This window comes from Saprolegnia diclina, assembly GCF_000281045.1.
Source record: "Saprolegnia diclina VS20 unplaced genomic scaffold supercont1.38, whole genome shotgun sequence".
NCBI lineage: Eukaryota > Oomycota > Saprolegniomycetes > Saprolegniales > Saprolegniaceae > Saprolegnia > Saprolegnia diclina.
Genome location: NW_008246105.1, coordinates 378221 through 398941, shown reverse-complemented (window position 1 = coordinate 398941; position 20721 = coordinate 378221). Strand labels below are relative to the sequence as shown.

The window sequence follows — 20721 nt, the reverse complement described above, 5'->3', positions numbered from 1 at the left end:
TGTACGTACGCTGCTTTCGCCACCGACAACGCAGGCTAATACCTGCGACGCTAAGGTAGACGGCGGTCTGACGCAAGGAATAACAAGATTCCCGTCCGGCACAACTCGAAATCAGATCTGAAACAGAATTTGGAGACAGCCTTGTCGTCGCATGCACCAACTATAGTCTGTCCTAGTACATTGAAGTCGATTAAATAAACAGCGTCCTGCGCTACGACGCTGGCGGCGGCGAGGGCGGCTTCTTGCGGGGCATGACCACGATGCGGAGGCTCCGGTCCACGACGGTTTTCGTCAGCACGTGCACCTCAAGGTCCGGTCGGTACTGCTGGATGGCGGGAATGAGAATCTTGGAGAATCCTTCGATGAGCTCGCTCGAGAGGTACGTGAGCTCGACGCCCGCGCGGAACTGCGCGTCGGGCGTGCCGATCGAGCCGCCGAGGAGGATGTACCGGACCCACGACGTGAGGTACTTGAGCTTTTGCGGGTTGCCGTTGGCGTACATGTTGAGCAGATCCTTCCAGCAGTCGGCTTCGAGGTTCATCGGGATCGTCGGGTCGTCTTCGTTGCCAGCGTCAAACGTGTCTTCGAGGTCGGCCGGCATGCGGTGGCGGTGCCAATGACGGTGCAGTCGATGGAACGCCTGGTGCTCGTCCAAGAGCTCGACGTCGTCGTCCGAGTTCGGGTCGAGCCACGCTGCGCCCTTGTCTGCGAGGCGCAGCATGTGCTCGTACGCCTCCTCGAGCAAGATGATGCGCATCTCGCGGCGATGAAAGTCAAAGGTGTCGGGCGTATCGTCCTCCTTCATGACCAGCGTCGGGTGTCGCTGGCGCAGCCGCTGCCGGTACAGCAGCTGCGCATGCTTGATCTTGAGCTCGCGCTGCTCATTGAGCGTCGTCGCGTACTCGTCCTCTTGCTGCGCGAGGGCCCGGCGCAGGCGCTCGTTCTCTTCGCGCAGCGCTGCCATCGTCGTCATTGCAACTAAGAAAATGAGTTGGTTTTGGTGCAAAAGCGTCACAAACGCCGGTGATTGGCTTCCAGCTGGCTTTCCAGACGACTTTTGGCCAATCGCAACGCGCGACTCACACCTCCCTGTCTCGCCGCCCGACCAGCCTGACAAGCTACTACAAGTGCACCTGGACTAAGAGACTGACGGGAGGTACACCGCCATCTACAACCCGCGGCGACGCGTGGCTTTGCATCTTCGCATGCGTCCTAACCCTCTCGTCGTTGCTCATAGGTTCCAACATAAGTTATAAGTCGTCAATGCACTAGGTAATGAACCGCTGGACGGGCTATATCACTGGAAATGCAGCTACCTCCGGAGCTGGCTCGACGATGTCACACGTCGGACCACCGTGCATCGCCGTCGGCTGTAGGATCATAAGCTAGCAACCGATCCGGCCTTGCCCAATCTTTGGCCAAGGTGTTGGTGGGCACTCAAACTCAACTTAATTTGGAGCCAAAGTGCACTTTTTATGGACCATCGACTCAAACTCAAACCGATGGATTTCAAGCGCTGGTATCCGGACAATAGAGGTCAGTCGGAAGGACGAAGACACGGCCATGGGTCGACCCCGGCAGTTCTACCGCGTCCTGCGCGAGGTCCGCGTGGCTGACGCACCAATGCCCGACTCGTACGTGCACAACGCGCGCAAGATGCCGGGCGAGGTCGTCGAGGTCATCGACGCGGGCCAGCAGTCGCAGCAGGAGCCACTCTCGCCGTCGCAGTCGCATCCGTCGCCGCACGGTCGCCGCCGCAGCACGGGCGGCTACGAAGATAGCGACGTGTCGTACCTCAAGCTCGCCCATGCCGCCGGCTGGATTCCGCTCGAGAATGCGCTCGATGGCGCGCGCAACGTCGAGCTCCTGCCCGAGACGAACTGGACGGAGGAGGTCGCGTCGCCCAGCTTCTACTTTCGCGTGCTCGTGCCCCTCGACGTGCGCACGGGTGCGAGATCTCTCGCTTGCGATCCTCTTAGCGCCGTGTGTCTTCGTAGGGCCCGACTGCTTGGCGCCCAAGGTCTCGCCCGTCGACACCAAGCGCCCGAACGATATCGTCGAGGTCGCTCGCGTCGTGACGTTTCCGCAGAGCCGCGTGGCCTTTGTCGAGCTCAAGCCCGCCGGGTGGCTCAACGTGCAGCTGCCCAGTGGCCGCCACGTGCTCGAGCGCCTCGACGAAGCGCCGATCGTCACGCGACCGAGTGCGATCTCGGTCACAGCGCCCAACAACGTGACGGTTGCGACGCTAAGTGGCAAGGAAGGGACGCTCGAGCACGGCCATTTCTTCTACTGCGTCAAAATCGCCGTGGGCATTCGCGAGTCGCCCGACATCATGGGCCCGCGAGTCGGGAAGGGCTTTCACCTCAACACGATCGTGGAAGGGTCCCAGCGCTTCACGCCAAATGGGTCGCCCATCACGTACGTCAAGCTGCTCCACGAGCGCGGCTGGGTCTTCGAGTCGACCATGGACGGCCAGGTACGGGACCTTGGATCCCATGGAAGAGACGGATGTATTGGTGTACAGGTCGTCTTGTCGCCGCTGCACAGTCTTATCCAACGGGACATTACGCGAGGCTTTTACCGCGTCTTGGACTCGGACAATGGCGTGCCCGTCTTCTCGGCGCCGTCGTTCGAGAGCCCGGTGCTCACGACCCGGCTCCAAGTCATCGAGTGTCGCGAGCGACTGCGCCTCGATGTCGCGCTCGCCGACGACGACGAGTCTGCGACGTCTGTCGTTACCTTTCTCAAGCTCCGGCACGCGCCAGGGTGGGTGCCCGAGACGACACGCCGCGGCGAGCTCCTCGTTACGGCTATTGACGGCGGTAGGGCGGCAAGAACGCAGTCGAGCGCGACTAAGAACTGAGATAGATGCGACCACGATCGACGTCCCCAAGTTTTACAAGGTCCAGATCGCGGTACCGGTGCGCATGGCGCCCGACATTGACGGGCCTCGCGTCCAAGGCAGCTTTCCCAAGCCTGTCGGGTCCATCGTCGAGAGCAGTTTGCGGTGCGCGTGTTAAGTATCACTGTTGTATCGAGTTGATGGGCTGTAGGTACATCCCGCCGGCGTCCGACATGACTTACGTCAAGCTCGCGCACGAGCCTGGCTGGATCTACGAACGCACGGTTCAGGGCGAGTCGGTGCTCGTCGCGCTGAGCAAAGGTACGCGTTCGTCTTTGACCTTTTGATGGTCATCAGCATGTAGAACCGGAGAAGCAACACGGCAAGTTCTACTACCGCACCAAAACCCGCGTCCGCGTTCTCGTGTCACCCGAACCGACCAGCGCTGTGCTTAAGTACATTGACGAGAACCAGGTAGACCACATCCTGCGTGGGACGGCTGATACATTGATACGTTAGGCGTTTGTGGCGCTGCTCCAGTTTGGTCTACCAGACTCGGACATTACGTACGTGGGGCTCAAGGACAAGGGCTGGGTCGCACTCGATGCACCGAATGCGACCAAGATGACGATCGAGCGCATCACGGGTCTTTGATCTCTTCACTCTGACGAGGCATCCTGAAACGACGTAGAGGCCGTGTATAATTTATGGACGGCGCCCCCTGACTGGGTCGCTGTCGGGTTTCCAAATCGCTCGTGGTACAAGGTGCCGGACGAGCCAGGTGAGTTATGCGTGTGTCACTGTATGATGCGACAGGTTGACGTAGATGTCGTGGCGCTCGAGACCATGCTGCAAGCCGAGCTCGCCAACAGCATCCTGCTAAGTACTTCACAAGGCAAAGACAGCGTCCCGATCGTTCGAAGCGGTCGCCTCGGCGATGTCGCGGTGACGCTCGAAGAGATCAAGCACCCGGCGAATGCGATCTTGCTCACGTTTCCGTGGAAGCAGCTCTGGTGGCACATTGCATTTGCCGACGCCCCGCTCGTTGTCGAGGTGCAGCACGGGCTCCACGGCGGCTTCCGCGCAGTCTACTGCAACGGCGAGCTCCAGACCCAGGCGCGGCTGCTCTGGGACGGCGGCGATGCCTTCTGCTTTGCGCACAACGGCCACGAGCTCAGCGTGCGCATCGTGCTCGAAGGCTCGTTCTTCTCGACTAGCGCCCAGTACTTTTCCTATGCGCTGACGGTCGACGGCGCCTCGATTGCTGCCAACGTCGACGTCTAGTGCTCGACGATCGCAATACTAGACTGAATATACTCGTGGACATGAAACATGGTTGAATTTACATAATATAGTAGCGGCAGAAATGGATAAGTTAGCAAAATAGACACGTTAGCGCTCGGCAATCGACGCGAGCGACGACCGCATCGGGGACGTACTAGGTCCGTCCAGCACGATGCGCAGACTATGACCAATGTAGTCTTTGCTGTAGCCACGCACGTCGAGGTCCGGGCGCGCGGCGCGTAGAGCAGGGAGCACGAGCCGCTTGAAGCCGTCGAGCTGCGCGGGTGTGAGCGACTTGAGCTCGACACGCGGGTTGGCGTACGGCGAGGCATGGCGCTGGCCGTTCAAGTGGTAAGAAAGCCAGTCGGAGAGGTACGCGTGCTTGCGCGTGTCGCCTTGGGCCCAGTCGAGCAGCAGCTTGTTCCATGCATCCCGCGAGAGCGGCGCCGGCGCCACAATGGGCTCTTCGCACCAGTTGTCACGGAGCACACGCTCGGACGACGACCGGCGCAACGTCATGAGGTTGGCAGCGCTTTGCGCCAAAACCGTGGCCGCGTCCTTGGTCGACGCCTTGGGAGCGACGACGCTTGGCTCGTCCATGTCGCTGTCACTGTCGCCGGTTTCTTCCAGGAGCGGCCCAAGGAACGAGGCGCGCGAGGTGCGGTGTCGTGGCGGCGACGCCGGCTTGGCACTCGGGACGACGCTCGTGACTAAGAGGCGCGGCAATTGCTTGGGGAGGTTGAAGGCGCTTGTGATGAACGACTTGAGCGTCGCGTACTCGCGTTCAAGGGCGAGGCGGTTGGACGTGGCCTCGGCGGCCGTGGCTTGCAGGGACTGCAGCTGCGTCTGGAGCGACCGGATCGTCGCTTGCTCCTTTTGCAGCTGGAGGCGGAGGCGGTCGTTCTCGAGCGCAAGCAGGTCGGCGCTGCTCGTTGAAGGTGCAAAGAACATGGTAAAAGCGCAAGTGACGGAAGTGTGACAAGATTCAACGCGTGCAGAGTGGTCACGTGAATCTGGCGGCAGCTGCTCAGCGTTCAGATTACTTGCAGTGGGCCGTGGCGAAGGCGAGCGCCCGACCACTAATAACACTCGGGTTATCAGTGGCCGGCTGTGTACGAGGTGACGCAACGAGCGGCTACATTGAGAGCGGACGACGCACGCGGTCAGGTCTCTGTAGCCCAGGCGACACTCAGATTCGCAATCGGGTGCAAAACTCTAAAAACACTCTGTTTTGGGATTTTGATCCTAGAATGAATTGGATTGGCTCACGTGGAAGCATGCTGCGATGGGATTGGTGCATCAAAGGAATGCCCCATCGCGCAGGGTTTTACTCCGTGATGATGCGCGCGGATTCATCGCGTCCGCCCAGCGGGCTGCGACCCCTGCACGAGCGCACGAGTCGGCCGACCGAATCGCTATATTTTTTGCAGCATTGAGGTTACTTGATGCTTCCAATGGTTGGCTCCCACGGTGTCGGAAGATGCTGATGATAGGGCGGAGGCCAGACGGCGCAGATTCCTTCACGGCCGAGAGCGCTGGGATCGCCCCACTGGGCAGTGCGTCGTGAGATCCGCGACCCGCCAACACACGACAGGCACGGCGCGGCGTCATCTCGAATCTTGCATTGCATCTGGTCGGTGCAATGTAGGATCTTCTCGTCGGCTTGCGCCTGGTTGCGTGCTTCTTCGCCCACCTTCCGTCTCGCTGGCAACCAGACTCTAATGACATGCCAGGTGTGCGCTGGACCCATATCATCAATGTGGTATACGCCGCCCATTGCACCTCGATGTGCCCGATTAGGTATACAATGCCGTCAGAAAGGCTGGACACCATGTCGTCGCAACGGAGTGCCGCAGCGAAAAGGCCGACTGTCGGAAGTCGGATCAGCCACGGATGCGTCCACACCTAGGGCAGATCCCTTTGGCTTTGCCCACGGCAGAGCAGCAAAACGACACGCGACAGAGGTGCCGAGGTCACCATTGTTGTCTGCTGGAGGAGCTGGCAATCGTGTGCAGGAGTTAGACTCACCGATGGCGGGGGATGGGCAACACAAATGTATAAAGTGAATTCATCAAGAATTCGCCAACCTCGTTTCACCTGATATGCATCGCGGCGTTTGCAGGGGCGCCTGGACGACGTCGTTGCTAGACGCACGAAAATGGTCCCACGAGATACGTGCACATATTAGTACTTGCATTGTTCACTGGTGCAAACCAGGGGTGGAACCAGAGCTCTATCGATTCTTAGCTAGCTTTCGTGGCCTACACGAACCAGGTACGGGAATAGGTCGCACCAAATGCGTTGGAGGGTCGACACTAAACACGGTCTCCGGGATTACGTTACCAGTAAATTGGCTCATTTTATTAAAGCTATCCTTTGGTTGTGTACGCTTGTTGCGACTGCCTTCGTCAATCTTGCTGGAAACCATATCACCATTAAATCCATATCGTCTACAAAATTGTCGATTCATGCTGACGGACGCTGCGAGGGGTTGAACGTCCGACAAATACGCCGGATACAGTACCGGACATAGCTCCGGGGCCGCGATCGTTCGCGATCTTCTTCTGATCCCCACGTCACCCAGGTGGCCCGTCCCGTCCACTCTACAGTGTCTGCACCGTACGTTCACTCTCGTACATTGCATACAAAAATACGTTCAACCGTACGTTGCATACAGTACGCATGTACGGTATTTTGACACGGAACGCCGCCAATCAGCGTCGCGCGATCCAGTGGCGCCATGGACCAAGCCCACTTGTACATTTGACAGCATCGAGTTCGATGGCCCTGCACGCGCTCTTGGGAGCTGAGATTCAAACCAAGGCCGGGATCGTCCCGACGGCCGACGCGCTCGCCAACAAGAAGGTGGTCGGTATCTACTTCTCGGCGCACTGGTGCCCGCCGTGCCGCGCGTTTACGCCGCTTCTCTCGACGTTCTACGAAGATCTCGTCGAAGACTTCGACGACATGGAGCTCATCTTTGTTTCGTCCGACAAAGAAGTCGCCGGCTTTAACGAGTACTGGGCCGAGATGCCGTTTCCGGCGCTTCCGTTCGTGCACCGCGAGCTCAAGGCGTCGCTGAGCGCGCAGTTTGGCGTCGAGTTCATTCCGACCCTCGTGTTTGTCGACGCCGACGGGAACGTCCTCACGAAGGACGGCGTCAAGCTCATCAACTCGGTGCGCGGCCGTGCCGACCTGCTCCGCAAGGAGCTCTTCAAGTAGACAGACATTACGAACTAGACTTTTTCCCTTCATTCTTGCCGGCATTTCAACAAAACTACGGAAAAGGGGTTAATCTTGTGCGCCACTTCTGCATGTCTGATCGGCCAGCATGCAGAACTTTTGCTCGGGCTGTCAAACTAGATAAATACGATCACGTTAGAAATGAATCCACAAACCCCGCCGGGAACACGCCAACTGATGCACAGTAGCCTCGTATGTGTAGAAGGGATAGGGTCATGGGACAGCCAACAAAATGTTATTGTTGTTGTCGATATCACCAGTTGTTGGCGTCAATGTTCTCGGCCGACTTTTGACGACCAACAAAGACGGCGCTGGACTTCTGGAGCGCTTCCTGGTACTTCTTGGGGCGCTTCTCGTCGCCAAAATGGGCGTTGGCGTCGCGGAAGAAGGCGTCGACGACCTCCTGCGACTCTTCGGCCTCGTCCGCCTCGACGTCTTCAAAGTACCGCGTGCCCAGCCCGGCCGTGTCACCACCAATCTTGACCTATGCATCTCGTCAGCGCGTTCGTCGCGAACGCAGAATTGGACCTTCGGAATGCCTTGCTGCGCGCGCCAGACGTTCGAGTCGCGGAGCGAGTACGAGCAGCCGCAGTATTCTTGCTTGTAGAACTTTTCGTCGACCGAGACTTCGTACTTGCGGCGCGTCATGGCGTCCGTGCGCCAGTTGTAGACCCAAAACTGGAGCTTGGCGCCTGGAGACGACATCAGGCATCCGACGTAGAAAAGAGAGACTACCTCGCTGCTTTTGGTACAAGAGCGCCGCGCGCACGCCCGCCAAGTTGACTTGCAGCTCGTCCTTCCAGCGCGACGTGGCATTCGTCGTCGTAAAATAGTCAAAGCCGTGTTCGACTGCGTACGCAGCCGTGACCTCCATGCGCATGTCAAAGCAGGCCGAGCAACGAACGCCACGCTCCGGCTCGAGCTCAAAGCCCACCATGCGCTTGAACCACGCGTCCGAGTCGTAGTCGCAGTCGACGAACGGAATTCCGTGCTTGATGGCGTACTTGATGTTCTCGTCCTTGCGAATCTCGTACTCGCGCTTCGGATGGATGTTGGGGTTGTAGAAGAAGATCGTAATGTCGAGGTCCATGAGGTACCGCATCTCCTCGACCATTGCGCCACTGCACGGCGCGCAGCAGCTGTGCAAGAGCACCTTGGCGCGCGGCGCCGGCGTCGGCGTGTACGCGAGCAGCGCCTGCTCCTCCTCCGAGATGGCGTCGTCCGTGCAAATGAGGTTGTCGCCGTCGTCGTAGCGCAGTTGGACGTACTTGAGCACGTGCCGGTCCGTCGGCATGGCCGCCGCCGATAGCGTCGTCACCGTTGGCTCACACATCCCACTTTGCACTTGTCATCGCGACGCACGGCCGTTTAGCCAATCAAATGTAGCGTCATCAACATAGCGTCCAATCAAATTGCGTCTTGCACTTGGAGGCAAGAGGAAGATCGGCTGCGGCTGCACGACGGTTGGGAACGACGACAATAAGAACATAGTCGCGTTGTAGGTAGTTCAAGCACTGTCCAGCCGCGCAAAAGACCAGCCAAAACCGCACCCTGTCCGCCCTGCACCCCAGCACGTTTGTGCATTCACCGGTGTTTGTGAAGGGGCGGAGTGAGCCCAAAGCTTGGGAATGCCCGTGTCATCGCCAGCTACTAAGTACACCGTAACGCTGTGAAAATGTACCAGTCAATGGTCTCTGCGCCGCGGACCTACATGGTTCAAAGAGGCGTGTGTGGCTACCGGTAATACAAGCTGCACTGGACCGGAACGGGTCGCACCATCCAAAACGCACAGGATCTTTCGGCAACAAGATACGGTATCCGGATACATTGTCGTTTACAAGCGAATGGAAACGGCTCCGGTTTCACGCCCGCGCCACTTTGCAACGGCTTGGTGCGTGCGCGAATGGCCGGGCCGCCCGCCGCGCTCGTGCAGGGCGCCGTCGCGCCCGTCCTCTCGTCGAAAATCTTTCACCGCAAAGCCGCGCCCGAGAACGTACGGCTCCTTTCTTATTCCACGCTGATGGCGTCTGGTAGTTTGAGCAAATGGCACTTGGCGTCCTCTCGCAATCGCACCCGGTTCGGCGCGCGTGCATCGCGGTCGTGACGCATAAGTACATGCCCCGGGTCACGCTCCTCTTTGTGCTCGTCAACTCGATCGCGATGGGGTTTGTCGATTACTCGGACCCGTGGGCCAACGGCAGCGCGCCCACGAACGGTCCGACGCTGCGCGTGAACCGCGCGGTGCAGATCGTAGGTTCTTGTGCTTATGACAATATTTCCATTCCCATATACTAGATTGAGCTAGTGACGCTGGTTTACTTTATGCTCGAGTTGGCGCTCAAGTGCGTTGCCCACGGCGTCTCGGGCCGGCACGGGTACTTGGCCAACCCGTGGAACAAACTCGACTGCCTCATTGTTGCCTCGGGGTACATCTCTAGAGATTTCTCCAAGTCGTATCAACCACCTATGCTAGCATTATCTCGCTGCTCTTCGCCGAAGTCAAGACGACGATGACGGGCATTCGGTTCCTGCGCATCTTGCGGCCGCTGCGCACCGTGCGGTCGGTCCCGAGCCTCAAGGTGCTCGTGAACGCACTCCTCACAGCGCTCCCCGCGCAGTGCAACATCTCCATCCTCCTCGCGTTCTCCTACCTTGTGTTTGCCATCATTGGCGTCCAGATCTGGTGCGGCGAGTCCCACGCCCGCTGCCGCCTCACGCCGCACCCGATCGCACTGCCCTTCGATCCGAGCGCGACGCCCTCCCTCGCCGCCTACTTGAACGATACGTACATCAACCTCGCGGTCAAGGACCCGGCCAAGTATGCTTGCCCGCGCATCGATGTCGAGAACGACAACTGGACGACGGCGGAAGCATGCTTTTGGCCGCTCAATTACAACGACAAGCAGTACTGCGGCAGCCGCGTCTGTGCGCCGGGGACGTACTGCGGCTCCAACTACGATGCGTCCGGCCACGCCCGGTTCCGTGATCTCTACGCGCCGAATGGCGGCGCGCTGCTCTTTTCCATCATGACGGAACCCGACTTTGTGTATGCCTTGAACTTTGGTCTTACACACTTTGACTCGGTCGGGAGCGCGCTCATCATCATCATGCAAATCGTGACGGCCTCGGGCTGGATGGCGCTCACGGAGAACGTACGACACAGTGCGCGTCACACGGGGATGTGAGACTGACCTCTGAGGTGTAGACGCAAGACGCCTACTCGTGGATCGGGGCCGGCATCTACTTCAATGTCGTGCTCTTTGTCGGCATGTGCTTTTTGCTGCAAATCAACATGGCCATCATGGTCTCGGCATTCGAGAAGGCGTGTGAAGCCCAGGCCGCCCAGCTCCGCCTCGAGTACGTACACATCGTTGTGCTTTGCATCTCAACCGCGTGGCAGGAAGGACAAAGCCGACGCGCGCGAGCTCTCGATGATGCGGCGGCGTATGTGGTATGTGGTTGCTTGCATTTTTGCGTGCGGTTTGGACCTGGCACTAGGCAGACGTTAGTGCCACTGCAGCACCAGCTCCACCGGTCGTTCCGGCACCCGCGCGTCCGGAGCGTCCGCAGCCGCGTCAAAGCGATCTACAGCCACCGCGGCTACTACATGTTCAACATGGCCGTGACGCTCATCAACGTCGTTGCGCTGGCGACGACGCACTACCAAATGAGTTATGCGTTCTCCTTTGGCGTCGAGCTCGTCGAGTTTGTGTGCCTCTTCTGGTTCCTCCTCGACCTTGTCGTGCGCCTGATCGCTTTTGGGCCGGGTCCCTATTTCAAGTATATACCGGACTATGTCTGTGGCGTCATCGTGGCTCTGTGTAGGGAGCTCTTCAACTGGCTCGACGCCACCTCGATCCTTCTCGGTGTGCTCGACTACTGCGTCAACAAGCCCGGGTTTATTGACGGCACAGTGTCGCCGACGTCGCCCTTCACAGCGCTCCGAGCACTGCGGGTGCTCCGCCTCGCGCAAGCGTGGGGGCCGCTCCGGCGACTGCTTTTAGCGACGACCAGCGCCATGGGCGAGATTGTTCATTTTCTTGTATTTTTGGCGCTGTTTGTGTACATCTTTGCCCTTATGGGCATGGACCTCTTCGCGACCAAATTCTACTTTGACGCCAACAACCGGCCACTGGCTGCTGCGAACGCGTCGCTGCTGCAGCTGCATCGGTCCAACTTTGACACGCTCCCGAACGCACTCTTCACGGTCTTTCAGATCCTCACGTACGACGACTGGAACAACGTCATGTACGACGGGTGGCTCAGCACCGGACCCCTCGCGCCGCTCTACTTTATCGCGATCATCGTCCTCGGCGTCTGGGTCGTCATGAACATGTTCTCGGCCATCACCGTCTCGTGCGTCATGAACCAAGTCGACGACGACGATGCTACCGCCACCATGGCGCGGGCCGCGGGCTCGGTCAAGGAGCTCCGGAGCATCTACGACAAGACGACCGTCCAGCAGCAGAGCCACCGCCATTTAATGCAGATGCGGTACGTCCAGCGCTCGGTCCGGCGCCTCGAGCCCACGGTCCAGCGCGCCAACGACGGCCACCAGCGCGTGCTTTCGGTGCACTTCCCGCTCCGCGTTACCTGCCTCCGGATTGTGAGCTCGTCGTGGTGGGAGCGCGCTACGGGGCTAGTGATTGCGTGTGCGACCGTCACGACCGCCCTCGATTCACCACTTCTCGACGCGTCCGACGGTCTCGGCCGGTTCCTCCTTACTGCGAACCGCGTGTACGCCACGCTCTTTGCCATTGAAATGACCATCACACTGATTGCGATCGGCGTCGTCGACTACATCAAGGACCCGTGGAAGGTCTTTTATCTCTTTCTCGGCATCTCAACGTGAATCTCAATCTCAACTCTAGGCACTCGATGGAACGATTGTCTTGTCGTCCTTGGCGCTATGGAGCGTGTCGGCTACCAATGTCAACGTCGGTGGCATCCGTGCGCTACGCACGCTGCGCGCACTCCGACCGCTCCGCGTGATTAGCCAGCTGCCGCAGCTCAAGGTCGTCGTCAACACGCTCTTCCGGTGCATCCCCGAAATCGCCAAGTCGCTCCTCTTCTTTGTGTATATGCTCATGCTCTTTGGCATCGCATGCGTTCACTTCTTCAAGGGCTCGCTCAACTCGTGCTCGATCGGGCCCTATGTCTATCTCGAGAACGCATCGTACACGCCCGTGCCGCCGTGGTTCCCACCCTCGTACGCTGGCAACTACAGCCGCAGTGACTTGGAGAAGCTGGATGTCATGACGTTTCCACGCATTTGGCGGGCCATGGACCCGTCGTCCCAAGCGCATCTCGAGCCCATTTGGCGCGACCAGTGTCACTTCTCACACGACGAGGCGCCGACGTCCAGAGATGTCTGTCTCTGCTTTAGCACTTTGGTCGCACCGTCGCTCAATCTGACGTGGAGCTCGCCGGTGCCGCAAAATTTCGACAATCTGCTCCGTGCGATGGGCGCGCTGTACGAGCTCACGACGTTCGAGGGCTGGACCGCGGTGGCGCTGGCGTCGGTCGACGCACGCGGCGAAGACATGCAGCCGGTTCCGCATGCACAGCCGCAATTTGCGCTCTTTTGGGTCTTTTTCATGATTTTTGGCGCGTTCTTCATGCCCAACCTCTTCATTGGCGTCCTCTGCGACAGCTTTATCCGGGAAAAGTACGGTGGGTTTGTGACCGACGAACAGATCAACTGGATCAACCTCCAGCGGCGGCTCGTTGCCTTCTCGCCCATCGTGCACTACCCAGTACCAGCGAATCGCTTGCGCCGCCTCTGCCATCGCATTGCCGGCTACAAGTACTTCGAGCACGTGATGACCGGCTGCATCCTCTTCAACATGGCGGTGATGACAAGCACGTACTTTGGCGAACCCGACGTCCTCGGCGAGTCCATCGACCGCATCAACAATGCATTCGCCGTGCTCTTCTTTGTTGAAGCGCTCACCAAGGTTGCTGCCATTGGCCCGCGAGCGTACTTTGGCCACGGTTGGAACCGGTTTGACTTTGTCATTGTGCTCACATCCCTCGTCTCGATTCTACTGCCGTTCGTGACGGTCAAGTCCAAGCTCGGGGCTGGCATGGCGACCGTGCTCCGCGTCTTCCGCGCCGGCCGCGCCCTCCGGCTCATCCAAAAAGCCAAGCTCATGAAGAGCCTTTTCGATACGATCACCGTCTCGCTGCCGGCGGTCGCCAACGTCACGGCGCTCCTCATGCTGCTCTACTACATCTTTGCGGCCATCGGTGTCCAGCTGTTCGCCAAAGTCGCGTACGGTCCGAGCATGGTCAACCCGCACCAGAATTTCCAGACCTTCTGGCTCGCGCTCCAGACGCTCATTGGATTCTCGACGGGCGAGAACTGGAACAACTACCTCTGGGAGCTCTACAACATTGAGCCAATTACCAATCCCGACTGCATCGAGCCGGCGTTCAACGCGTCTTTCTGCGGCTTTGGCGACGCGCTCAACTGCGTCCCCCTCGACGGCTGCGGTACTCTGCGTATATCCGCTCGCCTGTTTGCTACAATACGTGATAGGCACGTGGCTCGTCATTCCATTTTTCTATATTTTCATGATGGTCGTCGGCTACATCGGCCTCAACCTCTTCTCCAGTGCGTCGTCATCCAAGGACGCCGGACCTCTAACCCCAACCCTAGGTATCATCGTCGACGCCGTCGCTGATGCCGACGCCACGACGGCGTCGGCAGTCGAGGACCTCCCCGAGCTCGCGCGTCTCTGGTCCAAGTACGACCCCGGCGGTGTTGGGCGCTTGCACGTCGACGACCTCTGCCGCGTGCTGCGAAGCCTTCCACCGCCACTGGGCTTCCGCGGCTTGCCGCAGTACACCACCGCGCGCATCCAGCACGTCCTCGGTACGCCGCCCGGAGAGCTCCGGTCAACCGACACCCTCTAGGCACACTGGGCATCACCATATACGACAGCAAGTTTGTTCACTTTCGCGACGTGCCCCGCGCCCTCGTGATCCGGTCGATGAGCGAGGTACCTGCCTCCTGCCACCTTGCTTGTTGGGTGAATACTGGGTGTTGGGCTTCGTAGGGCGACCCGGTGCGCTTCCGGCAAATGAGCTCGGTCATGGACCAGATGGGGATCACGAAAGCCTTCCACGACCACTGGGCCAAGCGCTTCAAGGCCATGCACAATAGCATCGTCCAGTGCACCGACGTCAAGCCCATTGCGCAGCACGTAGCCGCGCGCGTCATTCTGCGCTGGCTCCTGCGCAAGGTGGGTGCGCGTCGGCTGCAGCGGCAGCGCGCTCTCGACAGCAGCGTTGGCGCGCCAAGCCATTCCTCGTGGTTGCTCTGATGGCAAACGTATTTCTATTTACTTTTCCTGGAGCTTGCGCTTGTAAAACACAACGTTGCCGTCGTCCTCGACGTACTTGCAGTGCGTGAACGAGCGCCAGAGCGCCAGCGGGATCGGCGTCGGGTCGATGAGGTAGTACTTGCCGAGGAGGGGCGTGATGGCGTCGGTCGCCTCGATCGCGTGGTAGAAGGGCATCTTGGAGAAAATGTGGTGCGTCACGTGCGTGTCGGCAATGTGGTGGATCGCGCTGTCGATCCAAGCGCCGAACGAGCGGTCGACGGTGCAGAGCGCGCCGCGCAGCCAGTTCCACTCGTCACCGCGGAAGTGGGGCACGTACGTGTCCGTGTGCTGGAGGTACGTGATGAGCACGAGGTACGCGTTGCAGATGAGGTACGGCACGATGTAGTGGCGGGCGACATCGAGGAGGCCGAAGACCGAGACGCCGTAGCCAAAGCCGTACAAGGCCGCGAGGAAGCAGAGGTCGCTCCACCAGATGCTGAGGCGCTCCTTTGGGAGGAAAAAGGCTGCGTACGGGTTGAAGTGCGACTTGGCGAGGCCAGCGTACTTGGTCGGGCCGGTCGCGTTGAAGAAGAGGTAGCCCGGCATCCAGCCCACGAGAAGCATCATGACGATGCCGTACAGGTTGTAGAGCGGGCTCTCTTCGAGGAGCGAGTGGTCGTGCTTGGCCTCGACGACGGACCGCGGCGTCGGCGTAAACACCTCGTCGTTCTCACAGCTGCCCGTGTTGGAGTGGTGGCGGCGGTGCGTGATCTTCCAGCTGTGGTACGGCACAAAGAGGAGCGAGTGAAGAATGATACCGACCGTATCGTTGAGGATCTCGGACGCCGAGAACGCCTGGTGGCCGCATTCGTGCGCAATGACCCAGATGCCCGTAAAGTACGTGCCCTGGACGAACCAGTAGATGGGCCACGCGACCAGCTTGGCCGCGAGCGGCAAGTCGGCAGCCGCGAGCTTGAGGCCAACGGCGAACACGCCGGCGCAGATCGCAAGGTTCTTGGCCAAATGGTAAAAGCTCGTGGCAGCGCTGCGCTCAAAGCAGTGGGCCGGGATCGCCGCGCGCAGGTCCTTGAGCGTGATCGTCGGGGGCTCCAGCGGCAGCGGCTCGGGCGTGCCGGCGACCGGGCGGTACCCCGCAGCGTGGAACGCGTCGGCCTTGGAAGGAGCTTGACCTTTGCACATGGCAACCAATCCGAAAATGATGATTCGCAGGATACGCTTTGCCACACGCGGGGTCGGGCAAAAGCGTACATTACTGTACATTAAAATGTACGCTTTGTACGTGTTTACTTGAATTTTGTATGCAAACCGGATGGACGGTACGCTCGTGTACGGCCGTGCAACGCGATGTGATGTCATCAAATCGAGCGCGTCGCTCATTGGTGGATGCAATAGAAATGGCAGATTTCAACCAATGGAATCACAGCGTGTGATGATGCACGCCACCAGCGTCGACAAGTTTGATTCGACTGGCTCGCGGCCAAGGACCTGGCGCCACCGATGCAAAGATAGGGCCAAGCCGCTCAAAGCGGCGGTAATCGAAGCGATGATGCCACAAGCTTCGGCCAGCATCATCGCGCTGCGACCGAGGCGGACCGTGCGACCATAGTACACGGCGTGCGGTGCTGCTGCTGCGGAGAACGGGTGTTTGGCACTCGAGCAAGCATTTGAATGCCATCGCGCTTCTGGGCTGCGTGTACATGCAGCGCTGTGATGTCACTGCCCTTCTGTTTTGATGCAGGCGAAGCCGCCCGAAGATCGAGGAGGTACGTGGCTTATGTTCCGTCACCGAAAGCTGCCTTGTGCTATACTGTTGTACCAAGTGCGATGCTGTTATACCAAGTAGGTAGAGCGTGCGACCTGCAAGCGGCGGTGGTTGCTGTTGCAAGCAACAGGCAGCGGGCGTCGTGCGAGCGATCTTCACGTGGGTGCTGCCAGATGCTGGTCATCCGGATAGTTTCGCGAACGGATGCAGCGCTTGTCCGGATGCCAGTACCGTCACATCCGGATGTCCAGCTGATATCCGGATATGGCGATGCTGCACACCGGCGTCCACGGTGTTGAGGGCCCCGAGGCGCTGCAGACCGACGTGGTCGATGGCCTCGTCGTCGCGCGCGCCGAGGCGGGCGACTACATCGTCGCCATCAGTCCGTTCCTCCCGGTGCTCGCCAAGCGACTGGCCGCGCGGATACAGCGGCAAGGTCGGTGCGTCGGCGACCTGCTGCAGAACGTCCAGCTGGAACCACTGCGCTCGCTTGCGCAGCTGTTGTGGACGCTCGAGACGCTGGTACGAGCTCCTACCTGAGCATAGCCTGACTCGGCGGGTGCGTAGGCGACCGCCCAACGCGCGCCCAAGCTTTTGGTCGTGGACATGGCGTGCCTCCAGCAGGCCACGCACGACGCTTACGGTCGCCACGCATCTTGGCCGCTCCTTGTGACGATGACTTTGATTCTATAGAGCTCGGGCTTATACGATCCATCTCGCTGCAGCTCAAACGACTGGGTCGACTCTTCAACTGCAGCGTTCTGCTCGTCGGTCTCGGGCCCACGCACCACGTGCTGTGGCAGGGCAGTTTGCACAGCACGGTATGTGCTCCAACGAACTTCATCTTCATGTTTAAATACGTCTCTGCTGCCTAGTTAACGCTCCGCGCGACGAGCTCCGAGGCGACGAGTCTGCGTCTCGTCACGGCCACGCGCTCTAGCTTTGTGCATCCGCAATGATCTTGCAGCACGGATCGTACTAGACACATATGATGAGCATCTATCATATCGCGACACGATGCAGTACGTATTTCGACTTGAGAAACTTGGGCAGCGTATCCTTATTGAGCATAAACACGATGGCTTGCTGGGCCTACATCACACCCTGTGCACGATCATCCCCAAACACAAAAAATACCTTGGCAAAGAGCTGGCGGCCCGGGTTCTCCATTTGCTTTTCAATATCGCGGACGATCGAGTGAATGAGGTTGACTTGGAGCTTGGCCGACGTCGCAATGTACTTGCGGTAGATCTTTTGCGCGCGCAAGCGGAGGTAGTCGGTGTGCGGAATGCGCTGAAACTCGAGGCACTCGAGCCAAAAGTACATGCTCTCGGCACAAAAGCTATGCACCATAGTGTCGTTCCTACCACCGACAAGGATAGCGCGTACATGTCTTCGCAAAATGCGAGAAAGAGCGCGCGGCTCTGAAGGTTGGCCAGAATGTCGTCGATCGTCGGCGCCGCCAGCGTCCGGCTCGTCGAGACGCGGGATGCAAACGTGCGCTGCACCACGGTCGGAAGGAACCTGCGAGACCGCGCCGACAAGGGTGACGCGTCGCCGTCCTTGAGCGTGCGCCGGCCGACGATCGGCGACGCGGGCTTGGCCATCGCATTGGTGAAGAACACAGACTTCTGGAACTTTGGGTACAGCGTCTTCCAGAGAAAATGGAGCACTTCCTCTTGGGCGAGGTGGAAGGTCTGCGGCGACGGATTCGGCAGCATCTCGTGGATGCTCGCCATGGTTTCGTCCGAGACGCTCACAAACTCTTTGGCGGTCGAGTTGAGGAACCGGTGGTAGATCTTCTTGCTCTGGCGCGCCAGGAAATCCGACTTTGGCAGCCGCTTGTACTCTTCGACTTGCATGTAAAACAGGAGGTACGACGTGCAGTTCTCCTTGACGAGGAACTTGTGAAACTGCGTGAGGAGCGGGCCGTCTTGGAGCAAAAGCGCTTTCACGTCCGTGGACGTGAGCATCTGCAGTGTCTTGACGTCGCCCGCGCCGTCCGCCACGAGCCTGCACACACGCATAACACTAAACCGAGACGGAGGAGAACGTACGCCGCCGCCTCGCGCTCTTCCTTGTACATCTGGACAAGCTCCAAGTACTTGGGCGATTTCTCAAACGACTTCCAGAGCTTTGACTCCCAGAGGTACAGCAAATGCAGATGCGCGTCGTTGAAAATGTCTTCGGCGGGGTCCGCGATCGACGTGAGGATCGCTTGCCGAATGTGCCCCGGGAGCGCGACTTCCATTTTCGCTCCACGGCGAATGTACTTGTTGAAGAGCTTGGACGCTTTTGCAGCAATGTAGTCGCGCTTGTTGTGCGGGAGCAGCTGGAACTGGTCGATCTCGAGGTAAAAATCCAGGGTGTGCTCCATCTTGTACTCGCGCAGGTGCATGCGGAAGGCGGACGCGCCAACGCCTTTGACCACATCCTCGACGCGGAGTCGGTCGGCTTCGGCGACGTGCGTCGAGCTCGGCGATGTTGCGAGCGTCGCATGAGCCGTGAGTGCTTGACCAAACTGCAGCAAGCCGCCTACGCAGGTGGTTGGGATCTCTGACCGATGGTGAGCGGTACCGGCTAATAGGCTCGCGCGGTGCGACTTCATGCCTGCGTACTCGGGCGACGACAGGAACGCTTCGAGGTGCTCCGTGATGAGCAGGAACGAGCACTCGCGCAGCGCCGCGTCAAATACATCGAGCTTGGGCGGGTCCATGCACGAGATTTCGGCCAAAATCATGTCGCGGTTCGTGCTCGAAATACGAATCTAGTCGTTTATGAGACACGCACAGTCCTAGACAAAGTACCATCGACTTGGACCCGGCCTTGAGGTACTTGTTGTACATCTTGTGCACGGCATGCATGAGAAAGCCGCTGTGCAAATGCTTCTTTTCTTCGCTGAGCGCGTCTACCCAGAGATCTCGACTCGATACGTTGATAGTTGGCGACTACCGGTGATGAGCGCTTCGGTGCTATCGCGGTACTCAAGGACGTCGACGATGAAGAGAAACTCGGGCGACTCGCCGACGCGGCTAAAGTAGTCGCGCAGACTCCGGCGCGAGTAGGATTGATCGAGAATCTCCTCGAGCCGCTCCTTCTTCTCGTTCATGAACGGCTGCATGTTGGGGAGCATGCTCGTTGCGAGGCAGCTCTCGGTATACCCGTGCGGCGACTTGTCGGCCACGAATGCGCGAAAGACGGGCTGCACCGACGAGCGCACCTCCTACGCGGCGGGATGTATCAGGCTCTTTCAATCTAGGGTGCTACGTCGTCGGCCATTTGATTGAGGAGTTCGATGGTTTCTGGAATCTGGTCTTCGTCCAGTTTGGCTTGGATCTGCTGTCGCTCGACCAGACTCAGCACCACAAGCTACATCGAAAATGATGCTACCACCGCATCGAACGAGGTGCTCACACCTCTTGCTTGGCGTTGGGTTGAAGAAATGTCTTGTAGATCCCGACGACGGTGAGCACTTTGAACGCTCCTGATGTGATTTTTTCCAGATCTGGTCACAACGATGACCAGATGCAAACCAAGTTGTGCGATCTCGTACCGCGCACGGCCATCCAGAATTTGACGCCGAGCTCAATCATGTGGTATTCGCGGGGACCATCCTCGCTCTTAACCTGGATAAAGTCAAAGAAGGCGCGGGCAATGCGAACGCTCTACGCCAAATGAGTCGGCCAGATGACGACGCTCCGTGTGGGTACCGTGAGCAAGCTCTCGGTCGTCACATCCGTGTCCATCACCGTGAGGTCTCTCGAGCTCCTCGCGAGAATCGCCTTGAGCACGCCGTTGGCGCTCACCTTGCGCGATGACGGCGACGCGCCCAGACTACTTTGAGCAAACGACGACTTGCGACGCAGCGAAAATCGCCGAAAAGTGGCCGGGAGGTCCGGTATCAGCGATCGGTGCGGTGCTTCGGGGCTCGTTTCGGCCGCACTGGGTGGCGCACCCGCGCTGATGGAGAGGGATTGGGCCCGGGGTGGGGCACTCGACTCCACAGGCGGTGGGGCACTCGACTCCACAGGCAGTGGGGCATCGGACTCCACGGGCGGGGGGGCACTTTCTTCGGCTGTCGTAGCGCGTGCTGCATCGGCAGTCGCAGCTTCTGGTGTCGGCGGCACGACCGGCGCCATGGCCTCCACCGGCGCCAGACTCGAGCTCGCGCAGAGCCCCATCGGCGGCTTTCTAGCAACCTTAGCGTGGACCGACTAGGAATAGCCTCCGCGACCAAAACC

At 59.3% G+C, this 20721-nt stretch overlaps 9 protein-coding genes across 10 annotated transcripts; 4 read left to right on the top strand and 5 right to left on the bottom strand.

Moving 5' to 3' along the window:
- Nucleotides 1-117: 117 nt before the first annotated feature.
- SDRG_10981 (hypothetical protein) lies at nucleotides 118-997 on the bottom strand. The gene has a single exon (XM_008616999.1). It carries the CDS (start codon nucleotides 971-973, stop codon nucleotides 212-214), a length of 762 nt encoding a protein of 253 aa, XP_008615221.1. The 5' UTR covers nucleotides 974-997; the 3' UTR covers nucleotides 118-211.
- Nucleotides 998-1563: 566 nt separating this feature from the next.
- SDRG_10980 (hypothetical protein) lies at nucleotides 1564-4126 on the top strand (the record flags this gene model as incomplete). Its single annotated transcript, XM_008616998.1, has 9 exons — nucleotides 1564-1948; nucleotides 1998-2476; nucleotides 2525-2822; nucleotides 2869-3007; nucleotides 3054-3163; nucleotides 3207-3316; nucleotides 3362-3488; nucleotides 3534-3623; nucleotides 3669-4126. The coding sequence occupies 9 exons, from the start codon at nucleotides 1564-1566 to the stop codon at nucleotides 4124-4126; spliced, it is 2196 nt and encodes a 731-aa protein (XP_008615220.1).
- A 32-nt stretch (nucleotides 4127-4158) lies between these two features.
- Nucleotides 4159-5088, bottom strand: SDRG_10979 (hypothetical protein). The gene has a single exon (XM_008616997.1). The coding sequence runs from the start codon at nucleotides 5075-5077 to the stop codon at nucleotides 4235-4237; it is 843 nt and encodes a 280-aa protein (XP_008615219.1). The 5' UTR covers nucleotides 5078-5088; the 3' UTR covers nucleotides 4159-4234.
- A 1756-nt stretch (nucleotides 5089-6844) lies between these two features.
- On the top strand, nucleotides 6845-7532 carry SDRG_10978 (hypothetical protein). Its single transcript, XM_008616996.1, has one exon. It carries the CDS (start codon nucleotides 6908-6910, stop codon nucleotides 7346-7348), a length of 441 nt encoding a protein of 146 aa, XP_008615218.1. The 5' UTR covers nucleotides 6845-6907; the 3' UTR covers nucleotides 7349-7532.
- Nucleotides 7533-7568: 36 nt separating this feature from the next.
- SDRG_10977 (hypothetical protein) lies at nucleotides 7569-8707 on the bottom strand. Its single transcript, XM_008616995.1, has 3 exons — nucleotides 8105-8707; nucleotides 7898-8061; nucleotides 7569-7853 (listed from the first exon to the last, which is right to left on the bottom strand). Exons 1-3 carry the CDS (start codon nucleotides 8700-8702, stop codon nucleotides 7623-7625), a joined length of 993 nt encoding a protein of 330 aa, XP_008615217.1. The 5' UTR covers nucleotides 8703-8707; the 3' UTR covers nucleotides 7569-7622.
- A 548-nt stretch (nucleotides 8708-9255) lies between these two features.
- SDRG_10976 lies at nucleotides 9256-14768 on the top strand (the record flags this gene model as incomplete). Of its 2 annotated transcripts, XM_008616993.1 has the most annotated exons (13): nucleotides 9273-9362; nucleotides 9404-9619; nucleotides 9665-9795; nucleotides 9843-10521; nucleotides 10575-10726; nucleotides 10770-10820; nucleotides 10868-11149; nucleotides 11195-12188; nucleotides 12241-13864; nucleotides 13911-13985; nucleotides 14031-14246; nucleotides 14288-14373; nucleotides 14431-14697. In XM_008616993.1, the coding sequence occupies exons 1-13, from the start codon at nucleotides 9273-9275 to the stop codon at nucleotides 14695-14697; spliced, it is 4863 nt and encodes a 1620-aa protein (XP_008615215.1). The 2 variants fall into 2 exon arrangements, with proteins under 2 accessions (XP_008615216.1, XP_008615215.1); XM_008616994.1 differs by having other exon boundaries at nucleotides 9256-9362; nucleotides 9404-9795; nucleotides 14431-14768.
- SDRG_10975 (hypothetical protein) lies at nucleotides 14716-15897 on the bottom strand (the record flags this gene model as incomplete). Its single annotated transcript, XM_008616992.1, has 1 exon — nucleotides 14716-15897. The coding sequence occupies one exon, from the start codon at nucleotides 15895-15897 to the stop codon at nucleotides 14716-14718; it is 1182 nt and encodes a 393-aa protein (XP_008615214.1).
- Nucleotides 15898-16744: 847 nt separating this feature from the next.
- SDRG_10974 (hypothetical protein) lies at nucleotides 16745-17439 on the top strand (the record flags this gene model as incomplete). Its single annotated transcript, XM_008616991.1, has 4 exons — nucleotides 16745-17002; nucleotides 17048-17123; nucleotides 17174-17301; nucleotides 17356-17439. The coding sequence occupies 4 exons, from the start codon at nucleotides 16745-16747 to the stop codon at nucleotides 17437-17439; spliced, it is 546 nt and encodes a 181-aa protein (XP_008615213.1).
- SDRG_10973 (hypothetical protein) lies at nucleotides 17303-20714 on the bottom strand. The gene is made up of 12 exons (XM_008616990.1): nucleotides 20191-20714; nucleotides 20034-20145; nucleotides 19897-19985; nucleotides 19748-19849; nucleotides 19433-19703; nucleotides 19288-19388; nucleotides 19058-19247; nucleotides 18538-19015; nucleotides 17870-18493; nucleotides 17618-17822; nucleotides 17507-17572; nucleotides 17303-17458 (listed from the first exon to the last, which is right to left on the bottom strand). Exons 1-12 carry the CDS (start codon nucleotides 20659-20661, stop codon nucleotides 17417-17419), a joined length of 2751 nt encoding a protein of 916 aa, XP_008615212.1. The 5' UTR covers nucleotides 20662-20714; the 3' UTR covers nucleotides 17303-17416.
- Nucleotides 20715-20721: the final 7 nt, after the last annotated feature.

What these genes read in the sequence shown, in the direction of transcription:
- SDRG_10981 (XM_008616999.1), bottom strand. Translation starts at nt 973, where the DNA reads ATGACGACGATGGCAGCGCTGCGCGAAGAGAACGAGCGCCTGCGCCGG.
- SDRG_10979 (XM_008616997.1), bottom strand. Translation starts at nt 5,077, where the DNA reads ATGTTCTTTGCACCTTCAACGAGCAGCGCCGACCTGCTTGCGCTCGAG.
- SDRG_10978 (XM_008616996.1), top strand. Translation starts at nt 6,908, where the DNA reads ATGGCCCTGCACGCGCTCTTGGGAGCTGAGATTCAAACCAAGGCCGGG.
- SDRG_10977 (XM_008616995.1), bottom strand. Translation starts at nt 8,702, where the DNA reads ATGTGTGAGCCAACGGTGACGACGCTATCGGCGGCGGCCATGCCGACG. An exon ending in CTTGTACCAAAAGCAGCGAG is followed by an intron (nt 8,062 to 8,104) that starts GTAGTCTCTCTT and finishes TGTCGTCTCCAG; the next exon opens with GCGCCAAGCTCCAGTTTTGG. An exon ending in CGCAGCAAGGCATTCCGAAG is followed by an intron (nt 7,854 to 7,897) that starts GTCCAATTCTGC and finishes CGAGATGCATAG; the next exon opens with GTCAAGATTGGTGGTGACAC.
- SDRG_10973 (XM_008616990.1), bottom strand. Translation starts at nt 20,661, where the DNA reads ATGGGGCTCTGCGCGAGCTCGAGTCTGGCGCCGGTGGAGGCCATGGCG. An exon ending in ATTCTGGATGGCCGTGCGCG is followed by an intron (nt 19,986 to 20,033) that starts GTACGAGATCGC and finishes CGTTGTGACCAG; the next exon opens with ATCTGGAAAAAATCACATCA. An exon ending in GCCGCCAGCTCTTTGCCAAG is followed by an intron (nt 17,573 to 17,617) that starts GTATTTTTTGTG and finishes GGTGTGATGTAG; the next exon opens with GCCCAGCAAGCCATCGTGTT.